The sequence below is a fragment of the Somniosus microcephalus genome, chromosome 6 (genome assembly GCF_052327205.1).
Source record: "Somniosus microcephalus isolate GS21.2 chromosome 6, FLI_Smic_1.0, whole genome shotgun sequence".
NCBI classification, from domain to species: Eukaryota; Metazoa; Chordata; class Chondrichthyes; order Squaliformes; family Somniosidae; genus Somniosus; species Somniosus microcephalus.
In genome coordinates, this window is record NC_140992.1 from 65,979,425 (window position 1) to 66,002,740 (window position 23,316).

At 44.3% G+C, this 23,316-nt stretch overlaps 1 protein-coding gene across 3 annotated transcripts in view; it reads right to left on the reverse strand.

Annotated features, from left to right (window-relative positions):
• The window catches only part of plch1 (phospholipase C, eta 1), a 102,710-nt gene that overhangs the window by 53,650 nt on the left and 25,744 nt on the right, over positions 1-23,316 (reverse strand). For all 3 annotated transcript variants that reach the window (XM_085990319.1, XM_085990320.1, XM_085990318.1), the window contains exons 3-7: positions 22,493-22,738; positions 21,333-21,460; positions 13,086-13,256; positions 10,257-10,350; positions 5,591-5,794 (exon numbers count right to left, since the gene is read on the reverse strand). In XM_085990319.1, the coding sequence (XP_085846445.1) occupies positions 5,591-5,794; positions 10,257-10,350; positions 13,086-13,256; positions 21,333-21,460; positions 22,493-22,738 (843 nt within the window). The remainder of the gene's footprint in view (positions 1-5,590; positions 5,795-10,256; positions 10,351-13,085; positions 13,257-21,332; positions 21,461-22,492; positions 22,739-23,316) is intronic.

Below are 23,316 nucleotides of genomic sequence, written 5' to 3' on the forward strand. Positions count from 1 at the left end.
TGTGGAGTTCAGTAGGATGACAGCCCTGGGAAAGAAGCTGTTCCTAAATCTGGTCATACGGGTGCGAATGCATCTGTAGCGTCTCCCAGATGCCAGGAGGTTATCCACTTTGGTGGCAAAAACAGGAAGGCAAATTATTATCCGAACGGCAATAGATTGGGAGAAGGGGAAGTGCAACGAGACCTGGGTGTCCTTGTGCACCAGTCGCTGATGGTAAGCATGCAGGTGCAGCAGGTGGTTAAGAAGGCAAATGGTATGCTGGCCTTCATAGCAAGAGGATTCGAGTACAGGAGCAAGGATGTCTTGCTGCAGTTGTACAGGGCCTTGTTGAGGCCACACCTTGAGTATTGTGTGCAGTTCTGGTCGCCTTATCTGAGGAAGGATGTTCTTGCCATGGAGGGAGTGCAGCGAAGATTCACCAGACTGATACCTGGGATGGCAGGAATGACGTATGGAGAGAGATTGGGTCAATTAGGCTTATATTCGCTAGAGTTTAGAAGAATGAGAGGGGATCACATTGAAACTTATAAAATTCTAACAGGACTAGACAGACTAGATGCAGGAAGGCTGTTCCTGATGGTGGGGGAGCCCAGAACCAGGGGTCACAGTCTAAGGATAAGGGGTAAGCCATTTAGGACTGAGATGAGGAGGAATTTCTTCACCCAGAGAGTGGTGAACCTGTGGAATTCTCTGCCACAAAAGGCAGTTGAGGCCAATTCATTAAATATATTCAAGAAGGAGATGGATATATTTCTTAAGGCTAAGGGGATCAAGGGATATGGGGAGAAAGCAGGGACAGGGTACTGAATTTGGATGATCAGCCATGATCGCATTGAATGGTGGAGCAGGCTCAAGGGGCCGAATGGCCTATTCCTGCTCCTATCTTCTATGTTTCTATGTTTCACATCGGAAAAGCGTTAAAATCACCAAGGCCTATCAAAGTGGCATTATAGAGGCAATTTAGTGCTTAAGGGCCTTACCGGCCTATCCTGCCTTTTGGAGGCGGGACGGATACGGGACCAGTAGACATGATTTAATGAAAATTGCTTGGAGGCGGGGTTGGGCCCGCCCGCCAGTTTTTACAATTTTAACCGCCCCACACGTCTCCAATCCCGCTTCAACGGCCTGATGAAAGTCGAGCCCTTAAATTCTGGATGCAGTGCAGAGAAGAGCCATGAAGTCAAGTCCAAAGGGGCCATTTTAACCCACCTCACCCAGCAGGAACGGGTAAGTAATTTGTTTCAGAGTACTTACTGCCTCATTCATGCTGCTTCCCGGCTAACTCCCATTTGAACTGTACACTTTTTTAGTTGGTTGAGGCGCCTGTCAGAGGCAAGCGGGAGGCCTCCTGAATGCATCCAAATTGGAGTCCTATGATATCATTAGGGCCCTGAAGAGATCGCAAAGTCTCTGTTTGAAGAATGGACTCAGTCGAGAATATTTTTGTGGACTTTATGGGATTTTTCTGAGGGTGTTTTCCCCGTGATGGGATCGCCCTGTGCAGATACGTGAAAAAAACTGGTTTGTTAAAACTCCAGAGAACGCATGGCAGTTAGCTGTGACAAAAGAACTGTCAGTCATCCGGAATATATGGGTTCGCCCGACAGTCCTGGGAAAAGGAAGGGGGCCATTGACGAAGGGGCCGAGGACCCTGAGGCACCCGTTGAACTTGAACCTATTAGAAAGCCACTCTAATATGCAAAAGCACTTCTCACCTCCATCTCAGAAGAGAAGCAGAACAATGAACCCACTAGCCTTAGCCAGCCGAAGAGAAGCCAGTTTTTCCCAACACAAAGACCGAAGATATGTCCCATACTTAGGGCCATTAGTCCAATCACGGAATAGTCATGGGTCCGATCATGACCCATCACTGATTAAGCACCGGAGTGCTTAGAAACAAAAGGATTTTAAAGATTGTCGGGAAAGACAGGGGTAGCCAGACTCCTATAAAGATAGATCCTTTGCCACCATTCTTTCTCTCTCTCGCTCCACCAAGATCAACCTAACAAGGAGTACCAGAGGAAGTAGCCGCTGAGCGGAACGATCGAGACCGACTGTTTGTGGTGGTAAGCATGGTTTCAAGTGTCCCAAGCCGGAACCCGATATCCCAGGCGAGCTGGGTGAGCTGTAAGGGCTCAGAGTTTTTCTCAGAAGTGAAGTTTTTGGGCTAGTCCGAGGGTGGAAGCTTCGTTTGGTTCAGCCAGGCGAAGGGGCTTATGTGACTGGGTAATTCGTTGGTAGGGGTGGAGTTAGAGTCCACCATAGCAACAAGGGAATTACTGCATGTTATAGTCCCCAGTTGTGTACTGTATGTATGTTGTTTTTAACCTGGGTCTTATTCTCCACAGAGACAGTGATTTTGTTTAGTAATGCATGTTTTAGCCAGTGTATGTGATGCGCCATCAATTACTCAAAAGACTGAGGTTAAGCGAGTAACAACCAGGCTTTTATTAACTAAAGAATGAAGGTCTAGTCTCGAGTGGTCGACCCGTCCAGAATACTAAGGGACTGGGAGGTAGTCACTTATATACCTGGAATAGTGGGAGGAGTCAGCCGAGGCATGTCCAGACCTGTACCTAGTGGAATACACATACACATACAGACAGGTATAACAGTGGTTTACCACAGTATGTTAGACCAAATAAATAGAAGTCTGATTTTTCACCAAAGCATTCCTGTTCGTGACTTATTCCGTTTACACTCTGAATAATAATTCCCGGGTATAGAACTTTCGTAAGGTGGGGGCGATTCGAACCGTCCGTCTAGCAATTGGGCTAGGATCAAAACCGCTTACATCTCCCAATGCGATTTTAACGAGAAATTGCAGAGATTGGTCTCGCATGGCCTCTGGAAGCACTATTTAAAGGGGCATTTAATTGGATCATGGGGATCTGTGTGCCATTGTGCTGTTTGGATTGCCAGGAGAGTTTCCAGCTTCGAGGTTGCTTCTTTTGAGATTTTGTGCCTTACTGTGATTAAGCTTTCACATCTCATCATGGGTGCCATTATGGCCACTTTAATTTGCATAGAGGAAGAGGTAGAGCGAGAGGAGCAGCAGTAGCCAGCATGAGCAGCAGGCGGGCCTATTGGAAGACAGAAGAGGAAGGCTGCCCAAGGGAGGCCATACCCAGCACACAGGGTCAAGAGGCCAAGTATCACTTTTCTGGATCTATCTGAGGAGCAGTACATTGGGAGGCTATGTTTTTTCAGGCAGGCTGTTGCAGATGTCCGTAGCCTCCTGTAACAAGAGCTGCTGCACCAGGCGGCCATGTTTTGCAAGTGGTTGTGAAAGTCACCACAGTCCTTAACTTCTTAGTCATTCCAGCCTGCTACAGGGGGCATCGCCTGCAGTCTGCAGCGCACAGCAGGGCGCCACTACCCTGTTCACCAGGGCTAACCAGTACATCACTTTCGACATCGACTAACATTCAACAGGAGGGAACCAAGGAATTTGCAGTGGCTCACTTTCCTGGTGTCCAGATGACTGCACACATGTTGCCATGAGGGCACCAGAAGGCGACCAGCCAGCAGCCTTCATAAATAGAAAGAGCTACTACTCAATTAATCTCCAGCTCTTCTCTGATCACAGAAACAGGATAATGCAAGATTGTACATGATTCTCAGGCAGCTGTCACAATGCTTTTATCCTGCGACACCCAACTATTTGCTCAATGGTGAAATGGGCAGACTCATTGACGTAAGAAAACTACTAGGCACTTTGTCTAAGCGTTAAGCAAAGCTTTAATCCAACTGTTCTACAACATGGAGGTCTAGTTGTGTCCTTCACTAGTTCCTGTTAAGAATGTCCTGCGCAAGCTGGGCCCATGCCCGAGTATTTATACTCTCCCTGGACAGTGCCACCCGCAGGCCACTTAGTATTATTTCATAAGCCTTTCTTTCACGAATGACTGATTCATGTCACTCATGACAGATGAAACGTAATGCAGGGAAGTGTGAAGTGATACATTTTGGTAGGAGGAATGAAGAGAGGCAATATGAACTAAATTATACAATTGCAGGAACAGAGACGTGGGGGTACACAAATCTTTGAAGGTGGCAGGACAAGTTAAGAAGGTTGGTAAAAATACATATGGGGTTCTTGGCTTTATTAATAGAGGCATAGAGTACAAAAGCAAGGAAATTATGCTAAACCTTTCGAAAACACTGGTTAGGCCGCAACTGGAGTATTGTGTTCAATTCTGGGCACCGCACATTCGGAAGGATGTCAAGGCCTTAGAGAGGGTGCAGAAGAGATTTACTAGAATGATACCAGGGATGAATAACTTCAGTTGTTATGTGGAGAGACTGGAGATGCTGAAGTTGATCTCCTTAGAGCAGAGAGGAGATGATCGGATAAGAGATATTCAAAATCATGAATGGTTTTGATAAGAGTAAATAAGGAGAAACTGTTTCCAGTGGCAGAAGGGTCAGTAACCAGAGGACACAGATTTAAAGTGATAGGGTCGCCTCTGGTGCTTTTGCCAGTCAGACTGCACTGCCTGAAAGGATGGTGGAAGTAGACTCAATAGTAACTTTCAAAAGGGAATTGGATAAATACTTGAACGGAAAAAGTTTGCATGAAGTTTGCATGCTATAGGGAAAGAGTGGGGGTGTTGGACTAGTTGGATAGCTCTATCAAATTGTACATGAACTGACATGTGAAACAAAACCACAGGACCTGGAACTTCAGGATATCTTCCATGTGTTGAGATTAACAGATTGGTGAAAGGTATGCATGAACACTGGAAAGATACAGGATATATATGCACTGAGAAAGCTGCAGAATACTTTCAGTACTCAAAAGTCTTCAGATATATTTATAGAAATTGCAAAGACGAAAAGACCAAGGTCCATCTAGTCTGCCTTCTACCATCCTGGTAGTCACATGATACAATGATAAGGGAGTTGTTGACTAATCATAGCAATCAATCTCTATCAATTAGTCTATAACAGATCCAGAAATGGCATGAGGAAAACCCCAGTGGTGGACAGCTTTGGGAACCATAGGTCCAAAGTAACCCTTTTCCTCCCAAGCATGCTACACTTACCACATACTGTGTCTCACAATGTTATTTTCTGAAAAAAATCTATCTAATTTGTATTTGAATGAATCAATCCTAACTGCTTCCACCGTCTCCCCAGGGAGTCTATTCCATAAGTTGACCATGTGCTTACTGAAGTATTGTTTCTGCAGATTAGTTTTAATTTACCCCTCTTCAAGCTCAGGCCATGTCCTCTAGTTCTACTGTTCTGGACAAGGTGAAATAGCTTGCCATAGTCTACATTATCTAGTCCCTTTAGAATCCTATATACAGCATGCACATCACCTCTCAACCTTCCCTTTTCCAATGAGAACATGCCCAATGTACATAATTTATAAAATTAAACCAATTGCTCCTTCAGTAAGATCAATCTTAGGCGGCACCTATACAAAAAGGCGATTAGTCCCATCATTATCCAGAGCAGAAGTGGAACCAAACCCATCTATGGAGATTACAGTACCTCATTAATCTGGGGGAGGGAAATTAATGGGTTTACTGCTCGTCAAAAGACCAGCATATATAATTTGAAGCACACAATTTATAACTACCTTCCACACAGCGGCAACCAGCCTGCAGAACCCAGGAATACATATCCACCTTGGATTGGGAAAGGAGTTGATCCCCTGTCAAGTAAGTGTTGTGTGATGAAGCAATAAAGTAGTTGCAGAGGGGCTGATCCATATCCTGATTTACTTCATAGTGCAAAGGGTTAAATATGTCACATGCAGGACTGCGCATGAAGTTAGTAAAACCTAGATGCAAAAGGAGAATTAGTGAACCAGATAAAAGCAGGTTTTGCTTACAATCCTTCTATTCAAAGATATCAAAATAGAACATTTCCCCATGGAACTAAAATCTATTAAGTTTATTGAACTTATATGTAAAAAGCCCAGCTAGGAGTATAATGTTATAATGATACAAAAGGTGTTTGTCTCAATGTGTCATTGGAAACCTCACATGGCCGAAACACTTTCAGAAAAAGATTACAACTGAGTTACAGGTTTGGGCTCGAAAAGTTCCTCATCTACTATTGCATACTTGCGGCTTTGTGCTGGCTCTGTATTTTTCCAGACCTGTCATCTAAACCTAGGTCCTTACTTCTCGTGCTGAATGAATAAAGTTTTACTGGTTCTGATTTGACACGAAGTAATGAATAGAATAAATTAAATAGATACTCCTTTGAGACTGTGATGCTTGTTGATTAGTTGGTCTTTTGAGGCTGTGCTGCTACTAAATCTAGATAGTAGACTGATGTAATTTTGAATGGGGGAAAAAAAGTAAATGCCCCCTTTTTGGAAAAGACTTGCAAGCAAGGTAATGCACAATGTCTATCGATACTCTACCAAGATCTCAGAGACAATCCTGTATATTTCAATTCGAGTGGAGCTCTCAAATGGCCTAAACACATTTCCACAACAGTATGCAACTTAGTTCCCAGTTTTGGCTCTAGTTCTTCATCTGGACCTGCAAGCCCATGGCATCGGCTGACTCTATTTTTGGAGACCTGTCATCTCAACTGCATGCATTGAAAAAAAGTAAATTTCTAAACCAGTAAGAGACAAGAATACCATGTTTCACTTTTTAAAAAGTGTTCTGTCCGAGTTTCAGGATAACTACTCAAAGCAGACATGGCCCCAAATTCCGTCTGGTTTCAGGATTATGTGACAGTAGTACTTCATAAATGCAACAGAATAGAAATTGTAGCACAGAAAGCAGCCATTATAGCCAATCATGCCCAGTCCTTGTACCCTTTAATAGCTTTCATGCTTATTGGTTTCATTTTGTATCTCTTACTTTTTTTGGGGCCAGTGATTCTGATAAATTGTAAACTTTCTTCAATATTTCCTTCAGTGGTGCTCATGTCTTCTATCCCAACATGCACCCACAAAATGCTAAAGTACAATTAGGATTCTCCTATAAAATGTATATGCCCAATTAAAGTATTTGTCATTGGAAAAATACAATTAAATGAAACATTTGTTAAGAAAGAACTTGCATTTACATAGTGCCTTTGACAACCTCAGGATATCCAAAATAAATTTCACAGCCAATGAAGCACTTTTGAAGTGTAGTCATTGTTGCAATGTTAAGGACATTTATGTTGATAGCTCTATGTACAGTAAAAGTTCAATTGCAATTACTCAACTGTAACCCAAATCATCAATTTGACAATTTCCTCTCCCTTCAAGTTCTTACGTCAAGAGAACTCCTTCAGCTGACTGAGCAGTTCATAGAAATGTGCCTTCACATTGAAAAGTTCTTCCAAATAAGTCACATCGGATGTGATTTTCACTCAGAAGTCGGGAAGGAGGTGGGACTACAACTTTCGGGGTTGTAGTCCCGCCTCCATGGAGATGCGGCCAATCCACGCGATTTTAACTTGATTGACCTTGTTGAGCCCGCCCAGCGGGCTCAGCAGGCCAATTAAGGGCCACCCGGCAACAGGTGACATCACAGACTGAAATTTCATCTGTCAAGACGTTTTGACAGATGAAATATTAGTGTTTCACAGCTGTTTGAAACTGTCAAACACTGACAGTCTTACTTGTAACCTGAGTCCTTCTACACAGACTCAGTTAGAAATCTCTCTGGCACAGAAAGCTGCAGGCTGTCACTTTTGACAGTTTGCAGCCATTCTGCTTTCTGTGCCGGTTAGATGATGGACTCCCGAAACCTAGAGGAAGGAAGGCTAAAAAGGTAAGTACAGGTAATTTAAACTTCTTTACACATTTTAAACACACTTACCTTTGCACTCATGCACCCATCACTAACCTGAACACCGACATCTCGACCCCTCCAAGTCCTTCAACCCGACGGCCAGACTCCTCTAACTTGCCGTGGTTTGGAGCCGTCGGGAATCCCACACTTCAAGGTTTAAACTAGGGATTAGGCTAAAAACTGCCTGTTAACTACCTGTTAACAGGCAGTTAATTGTCACTAATCCCTTCAATTCATTTCAATTTTATTTGCCATATGTAACTAGTACAATGGAATGCTTACTCCCCGTAGGGACACGTCAGCTATTCTTACAGCGCAGTGTTCAGAAAGTCAATTCTTTGGCATCCAGTGGCAGTGGGAGCACGATGTCCCTCAGCCGCTCCGTACTCCTCGTCACCGCGGCCTCCTCCTCACTGTTGCTGGCTCGGCTCCACGTGTGGTGGCCTGCTTCTCCCGCTCACCCTCTGGCCACCATTCCCGGCTCCCCTCCTCCCAGTCAGACTGCGAGTTGTCGTGGCTGCTGCTGCTGCTCGATGCGCTGCGCTGCCTCCGCCCGACTCGCCGAACACATCCTCTGGTCGCTGCGGCCTCCACCTCACCGTCGCCGGCTCCACGGTTTAGTTTAAAGCCCTCTCTACAGCCCTAGTTATTCGATTTGCCAGGACTCTAGTCCCAGCACTGGCAAAGTGAAGTCCGTCCCAACGGAACAGCTCTCTCCTGTCCCAGTAAACTGTTCTCCGCTCCAGCTCTCGCTCTTTTTAAACTGATTCTCCGCTCCAGCTCTCGCTCTTTTTAAACTGATTCTCCGCTCCGGCTCTCGCTTTTTTTAAAAAAAAAAACTGTTCTCCACTCCAGCTCGCGCTTTTTAAAAAAAACTGTTCTCCGCTCCGGCTCTCGCTCTTTTTTAGGGTAGGCGGGTCCCAGTGCAGGGCGGGTACCTGCCTCCTTTGAAACTTACATGGAGGCGGGTTGGGGGTGGGATGGTGTCAGGACCCCCGAATTCGGGACTTTAACCCCCCGCACACCTCCAATCCCAACTCCACGGGTCAGTTAAAATCGAGGCCATTGTCTTTGCACTCTGCAAGGCATTAGCTCAGCCTGTAGAAATCACTAATTCATACATGAGCTTCCTATATCCCCAGAGACATTAATATGCTGTGACATTACCCTGAGGTTGTAGTATAACCCAAATTAGTACATTCAGAGGCATATTTTATACTAAACTTTGGTGAGTAACCGGATTTTATTTCTTTCCAAGTTCTGGATTTTAAAACTAATTTCCTTGAGATTTTTGTAATTTCGGATTTTTGAAATTACAATGTCAGCAATTGTGACGTATATTTAGACCACATATTCAGCCAGAAGGTGGAATACTTTGAATCCAAAGTTCAAATACAAAAGGTCAATGCATTAGCAAAGAGACAGTCTCCCCCAAACTACCGTGGACTTGCACACATTGCCATTGGATCTGGAATTAGCTGCATGCCATCTCCCATCTCGGTTCTTTCCAGCCCAACCACAAAAAGGAAAAAAGCAAATCACAGTCAGCAAACTATTTATCTTTGCTACAATTACTACCAAAGCAACCAGCTCAAGTTGGGAGAGAGATAGAGCTTTTCACATCACAGGACAAATTACATCTTGATGTGCAGTAACATTTTTTGCTGCTGAAAATATAATCCTGTGTGTTAAAAAACATAGGCAAACCAGATTTGTGCAAGCTCAGTTTGCTTAATTGAACCCAATTCTGATCCATTTGGTTTTGGTACTCAGTTCCCCAGCAACTCCATTGATGGCACTATTATGCCACCGGTGTACTGCAACTCAATGCCATTGATTTCACTCCGTTTTGTTGGATAGATTCTTTGTATTTTTTTTAAAAGTAGAAGCAAACAGAAAGCATAATCTACTTTGATATCCTGGTGACTGTCTAACACTCTGTAGATTCTAGGAAAGTTCCAGCTAATCTGAATCATTGTCTGGGAAGTTAGGGATATTGACAACAAAAGTCCTTGGCAACTTACTTACCTTTAGGAACCCCAGACACTGGCTTTCAATTATCATTTACATTAACGGAAAGAAGGAATAAAGATTTGCATATTCTAGCACAACTCCATTATGTTAAGCACATCATACATTGATGTTACTAAACTGATTAATTTACAAAGCAATTCTTGCAAATATTGACATTTTAGCACCATGGTAGCAACTTTTTCTCATTACATAGATAACAATGCTCAGATCAGGATATAATACCCAATTGATTTTCATAATATTTAAAGCATTTTTAGTGTGACTGAAAGCTAAATTAGCAAAGGGGCCAGTTTATCCAATCAGGTCACTTGGAAAAAGGTACAAAAGGAAATATTTGGCTAAGTTCCATTACATTAGTGCTGCAGCAGTGATTGCCATAAAATATGGTACAAAGGTTCATTATTCATATTAAATTTTCCATCTATAAACATTTACAAGTTTACTGTATATTGTTCCAATTACCTTCGACTCCCAAGACATTTTGTTGCTTGTTTTCCTTGGAGACTTCAAACTTTCTTATAACATCCATACAATATTCTAATGTCACATTAGCCATCTGTGTGAAAAATAAATGTGAACCTAGGGTTTCTTTAAAAAATAAATGTCACCATTGTCTTGAGAAAAACACAATGTGATAGACAAAATCTCAAATCCAGGGCTTGCTGATTATATATAAATTAAGTTCCAGATAATTTCAATCCACTTATTTCCATTAAAGTTTATAACATTTTAAAAAGACACATGAACTTAGACATCACCATTCTTTTAATGGAATACTGTCTTCTATGTGAGGAATAGATTATTTGCCCAGTTTTTGCACTCAAGTACAGCATGGGCAAAAATGCAGAATAAATATTTTGTTTTTACTGCCTCAACCATCACCTAAGCACAAAATTATCCCCCTCTCCGTTCCAACCCCACAACACTACTAGCCTTACACATTCAGGCTTCCGTGGAGAGGGGGACGAGAGAGGGGGCTGGATTTTACGAACCTCGGCGGGTCCATGGCGGGCGACATCGATGGCGGGTCCCGGCCTCACTGCTGGCTCCATCCTGGCCTCTGAAATGATTTTCCCCGGAGCGGGCTTAACAAGCCGGCCCAGCGCGTTTCCCAGCCAATTAGAGGAAGCGGGTCTGGTGACGTCATTTGATGACGCGTCATCAGCCAGCTTCCTTAAAAGGACCATGGCCAACTTTATTTTGACAGTTGTACTGTCCGTGTTCTACAGCATTGAGGTGCTGCAAACACTGACCAGCACTGCAGAGGGGTGCAGGGCTGCACCCAGGCTCGCCCATGGCTCCCTGCATATGCTTTTGGAGGTCCTCTTCTCTTCCCATGGGCAGAAGAGACCTCCCTAGGAGATCAACACAGCCGGGTTGCACATTGCTCAGGAGGGCACAAGCAGGGATGTGGTCAGGAGGACCTGGGTGCAGTGCCGCAAATGTTTTAATGATCTCAGTAAATCACGAAACATTAGTAGAAAGCCACACTCAACCTCATCCTGCTGTGCCTCTCATTACATTCCCATCATTCTTCCTTCCCAACCCTACTCCTGCACATCCTTACACCAACTTACCTTGCACCTCCACCCATCCCCCCTATCTACGTTATCACATCCCCATCTCACTAGCCATCCCTCACACTCATCCTAGTGAAATCATACAAATTAACAACATACAAGGTTAGGCGCTTGGGTGTTTTATGCAATGTTCATGTAAAGTTTCTGTTAATGTGGTGTCAAACATTGAAAACTTTATTTTCAACACTTTACGTTCTTGGACAGATTTGTGTGCACCTTTGGAAGTGGCTTAGTGAGTTGCAGTGAATGGCGAGACATAACGGTACCCCCCACAATGGTGATGAGTGTGAAAGGAATGGCTTGGGCATTGTAGGGATGCTTTATGGTGTTGGTGTGGTGTGGTGCCAACCTGGCACATCATGTGGCAGCCAGGATGTACAGCATCAAGCGAAGTAAATCTGGCCATGGTGAGGCCATCCCTGGCCTCCTGGGCAGCAATGTGGTTGGGTACTGGTGCCCGGTGTTCCGTGCAGCATCAGGTGATTGCGGAGAAGGTTGCTGTTGTTGTTGGTGCTGCTGGTGTTTGGGCTGATCATGGTGGGATTCTGCGGACCAAGGTGAGAGAGTTTCAAGGGCACCCATGCTGATGGAATAGATGGCAGGTGAAGTAGAGAGGACAGAAGCGATTTGTCAATGGTGGGACAGGTAATGAGGTCAGACTGGATGGAGACTTGTGTAAAGACTTGCTGCATTCTGAATCTGTAGTAGAAATGCAGTTTAGAGAAGCTAGTGGTTAATGGAACATTTCTCAATGAGCTTGGAGCTTTGATTTGCCATTTGAAGCTATCAACTCATCAGCTGATTCAATGGCCACTGACCTCCCGCCTCAGCTTTACAGACGAGGTCTAGGCACAGCAGGAAACCAGTGGGCGACCGGTCACATCCAAAAAACTGCGAAAAAACCATTGTTAAGCGGCTGTAAACAAGCCACTAATGATTTTAATTGTCTCCCCCGCCGCTGCATGTCGGGTCTGCTCAGCGCTGACAGACCCAACATTTGGGAAAGGAGCGTGGTGGCGGGTTCACAGCGGGGTTCCGAGCCGCTGGGGGAAAAAAAACACTTTCCCACCCAACCCACCACCGATCGTGCCCACTGACCCCCCTGCAAAATCCAGCCCAGACTATCTGATTTTATATGATTTCAGACACTGGGATTTAGTTGGAAAGTGCCATGCAGGGAACTGTACATTTACACACAGCAATGTGTCAAATTTGCCAGAACTTCTGTTCCCAATGATTACCCAGTGGGCATTGTTGCAAAGTATGATTGTGTAGATGTCACAACTGGGTTAATCTGTGAAGTCCTCCTTAAATTGTTCCTCAACACTTACTGTTTCAACTCACGCTCGAGAAATGGCCACTTGAATGAGGTACCAGAGGTTGCCCCCACCAGTAGGAAACATAGCACAGCATAAGTTGCTACAGTCTTTAGGAACGGACAAGAGCAAATTGGAGGGAAATAGAGGAATTAACTAAAAGTTATTTATGGAACAATGAATTGTGCACAGATGTTGGATGATCAGCAGAGCTACCTCATTATTGTTGCAGTCTGCATCTTGAACGGATTTGACAAAAAAATGTAATTCATTAAAAGGGACAAGAGCTGTAAATCAAAAAATTCCAAAATGTATAGGTGCAACAATTGCTCCAAATGGCAACTCAACATTTGTGGAGATTAAAGTACAATGTACATTGTGCTTGACTGACTTACTTTTTGTTCCGATTTGAGAAACTGAGAAAGTTCTTCCACAGTTAGATGGTCTTTCCTGTCACTGTAAGACTTCACCAGTAGGAAGAGATCTCGTCGCAAAGACATCATCTTATAAAACACAGAGAACTCTTCAAGATTTAATGTGCCCTGATTTTCATCTGTGTCAGCTTCCTATCGGGGAAAAAATTGAGGAAAGACTTCTCATTCTCCAGTGTAGTAAGAACCAAATACATCAAGTTATTTCTACTTGGCTAGTACATTTTTTTGATTTCCCTTTTATGGAGATATTTTTGGATACATTTTCCTCTTCCCCCGAAACAATTTTAACTCCTTTTTCCACCTCACCCAACAACTATTTGCAATCGTCCTGTTAACTGCAGTCAGTTCCCATGCTGCTGTCATTGGCTGTTGTGATCAACCAGGAGAAATCATAAATTACTTTATCCCACCAGTTTTCCTCGTCTTTCCTCCCACCAGCCCCCCCAACCGCTCCCAAAGTGGAACAGTGCACACCCTTCTCTATGAGGCAGAGACCAGGAATTGAGTAGAGTAGGACACAAACCTGCATCCATAATAGATGGTTTAAATCTCAAGCACACTCAAAACCAATTATAAAACTGTGAGGTATTTATATAAAAGGTGTCTCACTCTAGAGATTATCCCACATGGAAGATTTTCTTCTACAATAGTTGAAAGTGAAATACAATAAAAGAAGCCATTTATGAAGTAAGTAACCATTTTTGCATAAAAGTTGAACAATGTTTTTTTAAATTCATTCATGGGATGTAGGCATCGTTGGCAAGGCCAGCATTGATTGCCCATCCCTAGTTCCCCTCGAGAAGCTGGTGGTGAGCTGCCTTCTTGAACCGCTGCAGTCCGTGGGTTAAGGGACGCCCACAGTGCTGATAGGGAGTGTTCCAGGATTTTGACCCAGCGACGACAAAGGAATGACAATATGACAAGTCAGGATGGGGTGTGACTTGGAGGTGGTGGTGTTCCCATGCGCCTGCTGCCTTTATCCTTCTAGGTGGTAAAGATCGCGGGTTTGGGAGGTGCTGCCGAAGAATCCTTAACGAGTTGCTGCAGGGCATCTTGTAGATGGTATACACTGCAGCCACGGTATGCCGGTGGTGGAGGAGTGAATGTTTAAGGTGGTGGATGGGGTGCCAATCAAGCGGGTTGCTTTGATTTGGATGATGTTGAGCTTCTTGAGTGTTGTTGGAGCTGCACTCATCCAGGCAAGTGGATAGTATTCCATCACACTCCTGACTTGTGCCTTGTTGATGGTGGAAAGGCTTTGGGGGGGGGGGGGGCGGGGGGGGTCAGGAGGTGAGACACTCGCTGCAGAATACCTAGCCTCTGACCTGCTCTTGTTGCCACAGTATTTATGTGGCTGGTCCAGTTAAGTTTCTGGACAATGGTGGCCCCCCAGGATGTTGATGGTGGGGGATTCGGCGATGGTAAGACAGAATCTTTGGGGGCAATTTTCCCCAGCCCGGAGGAGGCAGGTTTGGAGGCGGGACAGTTGGTAAAATTGCGTGCGGGTTCGGAACCCACCTCCATCCTGTAGTGTATGTACCTTTAAGAGAGAACTACTTTTACAGCTCCTGTATACTGTAGTACCGGCAGTGACCACACCTGTATATAAGCCTTGAGCATGCCTCTGTACTCCCAGTCTTGAGACTACCCTACTCCAGTAAACACCTGTTGATTGTTAAGTTACAGCCTCCGTGTAGTTATTGGGAAACATCCTACTTTAAGAATCACGGATATAACACATCCCTCCTCTGCGTAACTTTGCCGGAGGTGGGCTTCACGAGTGCGATTTGGTCCCGCCTCCAAGAGGCGGAATAGGCAGTTAAGACCCTTAAGAAGCACTTAAGGGCCTTTATAATCCAATTTTCCCAGGCCTTTGTTATTTTGCCACATTTACAGCGGTTGCACGCCGCTCCTAAACCATGTCAACCCGCCAGAATTAGCTGGCCTCCTCACAGCTGTAGCTCCACCATAAAAACGGAGCTTTCAACAGGGATGGCTTACAGGTGGCAAAACTTTTTTTTCCCCACAGGACTTTGAGCACTTTTTCCAGGCCTACTGAAGTCAGAGGAGGTGCAGCTGAAATGTATCTACTTTGGGAACTCCTTGGAAAATCCTCTCCCCACTTGGACTGAGCGTTTCCCCAATGGAGGTATCTACCAGCAGCATAGGAAACATTTATTTCCTTTCATCATGGACCTCAGATTCGGACGAGGAGCAGCCACAGCAGCAGCAGAACCAGGCAGAACAGCAGCAACAACAGCAGGAGCGCCAACCTGCTGCTCACCCACCTGGTGGTGCACAGGGCAGAAGGCGCCAGCGCATGGCAGCACGTTGCTGCAGGAGATACCCCCCTCTCAGGGTTTACAGACAGAGGATGAGCTACCTCAACATGAGTGAGCAGCAGTGCCAAAGGAGGCTGAGACTTTCGAGAGAGGTTGTTGAGGCATCTGCGCAATGCTGCACCAACACCTGGAGCCCAGAGGATCCAGTAGACACCCCTTACCAGTGGCTGTCAAATTCACCACTGCACTCAACTTTTTTGCTTCAGGCTCCTTCCAGGGATCATCAGCGGCATCTCTCAGTCGGCCGCCCACAGTTGCATCACGCAGTTTACCGATGCCCTCTTTGCAAAGGCACACAATTACATCAACTTTTCAACGGATCAAGCAAGTATAACCGCGTGCGCGGTTGGATTCGCAAATATGGCAGGCTTGCCAATGGTGCAGGGCATCATAGACTGCACACATGTGGCCCTGAGGGCACCCCATCACAACCCAGCTATTTTTATCAACCGCAAGGGCTTCCACTCCCTCAATGTACAGCTGGTGTGTAACCACAAGATGATGATTTTGCATGTTTGCACCAAGTACTGTGGCAGTTGCCATGACTCGTTCATCCTGCAGCAGTCTAGTGTGCCTCTGCTCTTCAAGCTGCCAAACCAACTTAACGGATGGCTCCTTGGAAGACAAGGGCTACCCACTGAAGACATGGCTAATGATGCCGATCAGGAGGCCAGCGAACGAAGCTGAGGAGCGCTACAACGCCAGCCACATTTTGACCAGGCCCATCATCAAACAAACCATTGGCTTGCTGAAGATGCGATTCAGATGCCTTGACTGATCAGGTGGAGCCCTGCAGTACACAGCAGCCAGGGTCTCCAGAATGGCCGTGGTCTGCTATGCGCTGCACAACATCGCACAGCATCGTGGCTTTCAGCTTCCTGAGGAGCAAGTGGCTCAGTACATAGCTTCCTCAGATGAAGAGGAGGAGGATGACGACCGAGCGGAGGAGCATCAACCAGCAGCAGTACGCGAGTACATTGCTGGCCCGAATGCAAGGGATGCACTCATCTTGGCCAGATTTGCTTAGGCTGCCCATTCTAGTACATGTGCTTGGCTCCTTCTTAGCACAAGATACACAATGGACGTGACTCTCTTGCTTCCTCTCACTCTGACCACCAAACTGACCAAGTAAGTCTCGCTGAGGCCGCAATGTTGAACTTCCAAAACTGAAATCACAGAGGTCATAACGTCAACAGCTTGCCATCACCAGAGTTTAATACATTCACAAAGGGATGGCATTTAATTATTAAACACTAAATAACACCCAAGTGACTGCCTGTGTGACTAATTGTGCTTTATCTTCCTCTTAAGCGTGCTCCTACGTGGTGCTGCCCCTGTGGCTTCAGATGTGGAGGCCCCTTGCTCACTTTCATGCTGCTCCTGCTTCGACACCTTTGGCGGGTGTCCTCTGGGTTTGCGAGCCTGTGAAGTCTCACCAAAAGTCTGCTCCTCCTGCGGCTGTACAGGGGCCAAGATGCCCATCTCAGTTGGGTGAGGACTCTGGTGGGGCACTGACCGAGGGTAATGCAGTGGCATGGAAGTGTGAGCGCTTGGAGAGGAGCCCCCACTTCCTTGTTCTCTGCCACCAACATCCATCTCATAGGTCAGCCCCACCTCAGCGCTAGCAAGTTGCTTCACAGCACCTTGCTGCACACATCAGGGGGACCATGAGGCCCCTGTCTGCAATGGCCGTCCTACTGCTGAGGACTTCCATGAAGCTCTAGTCTCTCTGATCAATAGCTGGCCATCGCTCCTCCAGAGATGTCAGTCTATTCTAAACATTGACCATGTTTTCAACACTCTGGCGACTTATCTCCTCCATGGCCCTGGCCATTGTCTGTAGAGAGGCAGCCATCGATACCATAGAGGTAGCCATCCTTCCCACGGAGGTAGCCAACCTTTCCGAGGAGATGCGCTCATGCGCCAATGACTCCACAAAGGCTCTGCTCATATTTGAGTTGGACTCCTCCATCCTCTCCACACATGCAGTGACCCTGGAGACAAACCCTGCCAGAGACTCCTGCACCTGTTCCTGGAGTTCCAGCACCGCTCTCCTTCTGGATGGACCCGGAGGCACAGGGTCCACATGCAGCTGAGCAGAGCTAGGAGAGTCCTGCGACCTCTGACCAGGACTCTCTAATGCTGTCCCTGTCTCTACCACCTGCTGATGCTCACTTGTGAGCTGTGATACACCAGGTGACAACACTACTCTATCTCCCGAAGGTCCCACCGAGGTGTGCGTATCTGCACTGGTGCTGGTGCGCTTGCATCTGCTGACGCTGCATCTTCAGAGGTTGCAGCTTCCTCTGAGGAGTCTTCTGCCTCAGGCTCTTCCTCGTGGACAGTGGGGAGGGGGGCTGTTGATGGTCCTGTGGGGGAGTAAAGGAATGAGTTAGAGATGTTACGGTAGTGTCGCATGCATGTGCAATAGCGCAGATGATCAATTGCCATTCTATAAATGTACATTTGCAGCCATTTTAGTAACTCCTGCAATGTAAAAAAAGAGAAGCAAAACTATTCTGTCACCAGCTTGCTCTACTGCGCCCATCTGTCCGTCCCCCACTTCCACCTCCACGCCAATGATTTCCAGGGCCACCTCTTCAGCATTGGTCAAATGGGCGAGGGAAGGTGGCCCTCCTCCAGTCTTCGCTCTTTCCCTTTTATTGTGGGCTATCTTTTCCTGCAATGAGGGAGACAAGTGGAGTTTAAGTGAGAACGATGAAGTGAGTGTAGAGAGTCCAGAGCATAGATGCTTAGAAGGAGACAAAGATGGAGTGAGGTTCCAATTCCAAGGGCCCTCCCTGTGTGTTGTTAATCGTTGTCATTGCATAACAGTGATAGGGAGTGTGAGGACAGCATAGTCGAATAGTGAAATGATTGTGTTCATAGAGTGAGAGGGATGGTTAAGGGTGCAATGGTTGTAAGGGTAAAGTGGGATGTGAAGGAGGAGGTGGACAATGCAGAGTGCTGGTGATGAGAGAAGGGGAGCAGAACGAGGTTCAAGCTGATGGTATACTCACTTTGGCTGATCTTACAAAATCATTGAACCTCTTGCGGCACTGCAGCCATGTTCTGCTGCACACAGATCTGGTGGTTACATCCCGTGCCAGCTGCACCCAGACAGCCTTGGTTTGTGTGGGAGGCTTTTTCCTCCCAGATGAGGGGAAGAGCACCTCCTTGCCAGCCCTCAGCCCCTCAACCAAAATGCTCAGCGACTCATCTGGGAACCTCGGGGAGGCCTTGGCTCTCGAGTTGGCCATCTCTCCTCAGCGAAGTGTTCAGCAGCCACAAAACAGCAGTGAAATCAGCCAAGGAAGCAAGCAGCCCTTAAATGAAGCTGCATTAGTGGTGTCAGCAGAGGAGAGTTTCAGTCCAAAAAAAGTAATTGGCCCAGGGGAACCCACATGCCTGGAATTAATTGGGCAATTAGGGGAAAATCCCAATTTTTTCCCACCCGACAGTGGAGGCGAGTTCGGAACCTGCCCGCCCCAAACCTGCTCCCACCTGCCTCCAATGGGAAAATCGCCCCCATTGAATCATTACAAGTACCCCGATGGAGGTGGATTTTAGCTCAACGTTTTAAAAAAAAATGCTTGTAATATTTTACTTTGTAATTTGTTTCATTTTTTTCTGTTTTGATCTTATTTCACATAATCCACTATACCTAATGCATATTCCTCACTGAATATTTATAAAAGATTATTCAAAGCCTTTAAACTTATTTGAGTTTTAGCTGACCATGAAACCATTAAGTCAGTATCAGCAGATGAAAATATATTTTCACCTCAAAGGCACTTTAGAAAAAAGAGTAACAGTTTCTTTATATGGCTTTCAGGAATACATTAAAACATAATGATGCCTAAAAGCAAAGAGCTATTGGAAACATTCTAGTGTATGTTGCGTATTACCATAAGTGATTTTGCTAAGACAAACCTACACAGGGATTAGAAAAACTCAACTCATCACCGGTTCCCTTAATACTTTCTCCTTCATCCATGTTTCCAGCTCGCATAACATTTAAAAATTGAAAAAAAAGAGAAAAGTGATAGAAATAGTCTTTATTCACCACTTCCATTAAATTGAGATCTATACACAAATACAATATATGCATGCAGTAAGTCCCCCTCCCCCCAGGATTGATCTTAAATTTTATTATATACTGAAGCTTAGTCTCAATTTGTTCAGGGTAGTGCAAGCTGATGTAATCCATTGAATTTAAGACATCAGCTTAAGCTGTCCGATGAATGATTAAAATCAAGCTCCTGGCCTTCAACTATTTGAACTCCTATTGGGAACCTTGAATTACAGGCACATTTTCATTCTTCCATTTCAGGATGATTAGAAACATCGGTGATGGGGATTTTAGATCAAGTTCAGTTTTCAATAATACACAACGAGTAATGGGTGCATTGCAATAACATTTAGTTCAATCAAGAATGAAACAAAAGGTTCTGGGCATCACACTAACTCACTGCGTATTATAAAATGCTTGAATTTTTAAAAAATCATTTTTGTAGCCAAATAAGCATACATGTCATTTTATGGAATATGTGCTCTGCATCCGTTTGGAAGCAGTTTACAGAATCACCTCCAACACAACCTCTAGATTGACTAACAGAGGGGTGGATGCTTTGGATGTACACATCACTGTATAAATGCCTCTCCTACAGCCCAAGGCAAGGTGGCTCCTGGCAGATCAAGTTTATCCTCGGATGCTGCATATTCTGTGACCCATAGTGCAGCTCGGTGAAGAGCAGTGGTCTAAATAGCTGCTCCATTCAGGAGGGAAAGTCTGTCCCACAGAAAAAGTGGGAAGTGCAGAAGACTGAAACAGCTAGAGAGTGAAGTGTACTTATGTTGCTCTTTTCCTCGTAACGGATACAGAAACAGTTTATAGCTCCTCAGTTTGTTATTCTTGAAACAGCAAATTACACTTATTTGATAGACCTACAACCTTCTAATCTTATTTCATCCAGTAAACTAGTCGCAACTGCTTCCAGCAGGGCTCAATGAACCCAGGAGAGTCCCGTTCCTCGATTCTGCATTGTTCCATTAGTTTGAGGGCACATTATGCAGGACAGCAGCAATTCCAGGAAGATTCTGAGAATCTTGTGGTGGTATACGTTTAAGATATTTGGCACATAACTGCATTAGGATAGCAATGCCATGTAGGGCAAATATATATTGACTTTAAAATCAAAAGCCATAGTAATCTCCATTTCTTCAGCTCCCTGTGACCTCAATATTGTAGAGAGATCAGAACCAGTCTAAAAGTAATTTTACAGCTTAAGTGCCTATAGTAGACAATTACAATGGGGGAAAAATTGCTTAATTCTTTTATGAGTGAAACTTCTACATTACCCACTATGGACTATGCTAACTACATAGCCCCTTCTTGGCAATGGGCAATTAGTATCTAGGTTTTGTATCATTTGCCCATCATGGATGGCTAACTAACAGGCCATCACCTTTGGTCAGTTTTTGTTCATAAGCTCTCCTATTGACTCCTGGTTTCCAGAACTATACTGCAAGACCTTGAGTTCTATTTATCACTTATAAAAAAAGAGAGATGTGCCTTTCTAAGTGCAATCTAAGCATTGCATCAAGAGCCAATTGTCAATATGTCTGTGCCCATTTTTGCAGCCAATGAGAAAAGTATGTTTTATAATCTCTTTATCCAGGCAAATATTTCATATATTAGCATTTCCAAATGAATGAGAATGGAGATAGAAAATTACGTAAATTTATATTCAAACATCCTAAATCATTTTGGGGAAAGAAGTACTTAATTCTAAGGGAATGAAGCAAAGGAATTAGAAAACAAATCATATTGACCAGCATTATTAGCCATGAGAAGGCAACTAACCTGAAACATCTGCCTGATTTTCCTGCGAGGTAGATTCACATTTAGTTTATGCATCAGTTGATAGATTTCCTCAATGCACAGCAAGCCATCTCCATTCCTGTCTGCTTCTTCAAAGGTCTGTTTCATCCATTTGAAAAGGAAATTAAGGAAAGACTAAAATTGCAGTAGAGGGGAGCGCATTATGGTTTGCTGGAAATGATCCTAATTTTTATATGCATCATTGTCCACATGCCTACAGTAAAATTGATAAGACCATTAAGTTGTGGATGTTTATTTTTGTGATAAAATAAAAATAGGTTAAAGAACTATATTAGCAATGCAACAAATTCTGGTGCTGAAACTCAGACATTTCAAATACATGTAAACATGGGGGCCTGAAGTGGGACATCGGCGTCCTTCAGGAATTAATGGGTTAACAATGCAGCTTGCACACTAGAAATGGTTGAGACAGAGACCGGCAGAGATAGTTCAGACATGCTGACCACAAGGTCTTGATGCTTTTCAAGATTAGATGAAATTAGCTCAGAAGCACCATCTATGATTAACCACAAACTATGGAACCTAGAGGTAAGTAAAACCACACGGGGCACAGCGAGACAACATTGTAGACATGTGGTTTTACTAAAGGTTACAAAATATAACAACAGGTGAGATTATAAAGATCATGTGACAATAAAATATAGGTGAATGGCTAATTTCCTATCTCGCGTCACACAACCAATCAGCAACTGTGCACGTGGGCCTTAGGCCAATTAAAACAGTGTAACAGATTGTGCACGAGGCTACCATGACTTTTGAATGCATAAATATGTAATGCTTACTGTATCAATTTGGAGAAGTCTCCTGGTGCACCAGTAGAGATGGTCTCCCCACCGGTGTAATAAAGACCACTTGAATAACGATCTAATACCTTGTGTCGAGTGTTGGCTTAAAATACTCCACAACAGGGCCACTATGATATGGACACAGTAATGTAATGTTTATGGTACTGGACTTGTAGCCCTGAGGTTACGAGTTCAAATCTACCATGGAAAGTTGAGAAAATGAACTGGTGATTTGTAGAATAGTAAGATTTGAACCATCCCCTTAATTTCTGTTTTCAAGTTACTGAAAGAAGAGGAAAACTGTTTTGTGATGTGTTGCACAATAATGCAAAGGATATTGATCATGAGTTCTCTGTCTTTTTGCAAGTGAATCCTCATCTTTGATTCCAGCCATTAGGTATTTTAGCCCAGTTATCCAAGTGCGTGCATCCTCAGAGTTGGAAGTTACCAAGTCCAATGCCTCCATATGACTGCCATGGTAAACACTGAAGCAGCAGCTTGGATCAAAGCTTCCTTCAGCGCGCCGATGAAAGTTCGTAGATTGGCTCCCTTCCAAAACTTTACAAATGGAATCAATGGTAACTGAGGGAGAGAAAAAAAGTTGCAAATCATTTTAATGCACATACATTGGCTTCCACACATCATCTGCTAATTTATATTAGAATTTTCATCCATTTATTTTAACTTGCTTTTTCATTTAAAGATTGATGTGGCTTTAAGACAGCTTGATTTGGTACATTGGTCCAAGTGCTGGACATCAAGATATTAGTCTGCCATTGTAAGGCAGAAAAGCATCAGTATTTAAGAAGCAACAATTTAACCTTGAAGATGAATTAAACTTGGGCTTTTTCCATGCTGTACAGAATTGGTGCTCTTCTAGAATACATTTTTCCTTGCGTTGTATTTCTTCCACATTAATGGTCATTCAACAGATGTACTCATATTTTTAAGAATCAAAATGTATATTACAGATTTTACAATGCAATTTAATCAGTCATCAGTCCCTTTTTCAGTTCATTGCATGAATTTTGATACAATGTTTGCAAGTAACTTGCCCATCAGATAAACCTAAAATCTGTTTCAAATATTCATAGCGCATGGCATTTAGTTCTATATTTACTCATGTACTTTAATGCAAAATATTTGGAAAGCAGCAGTAA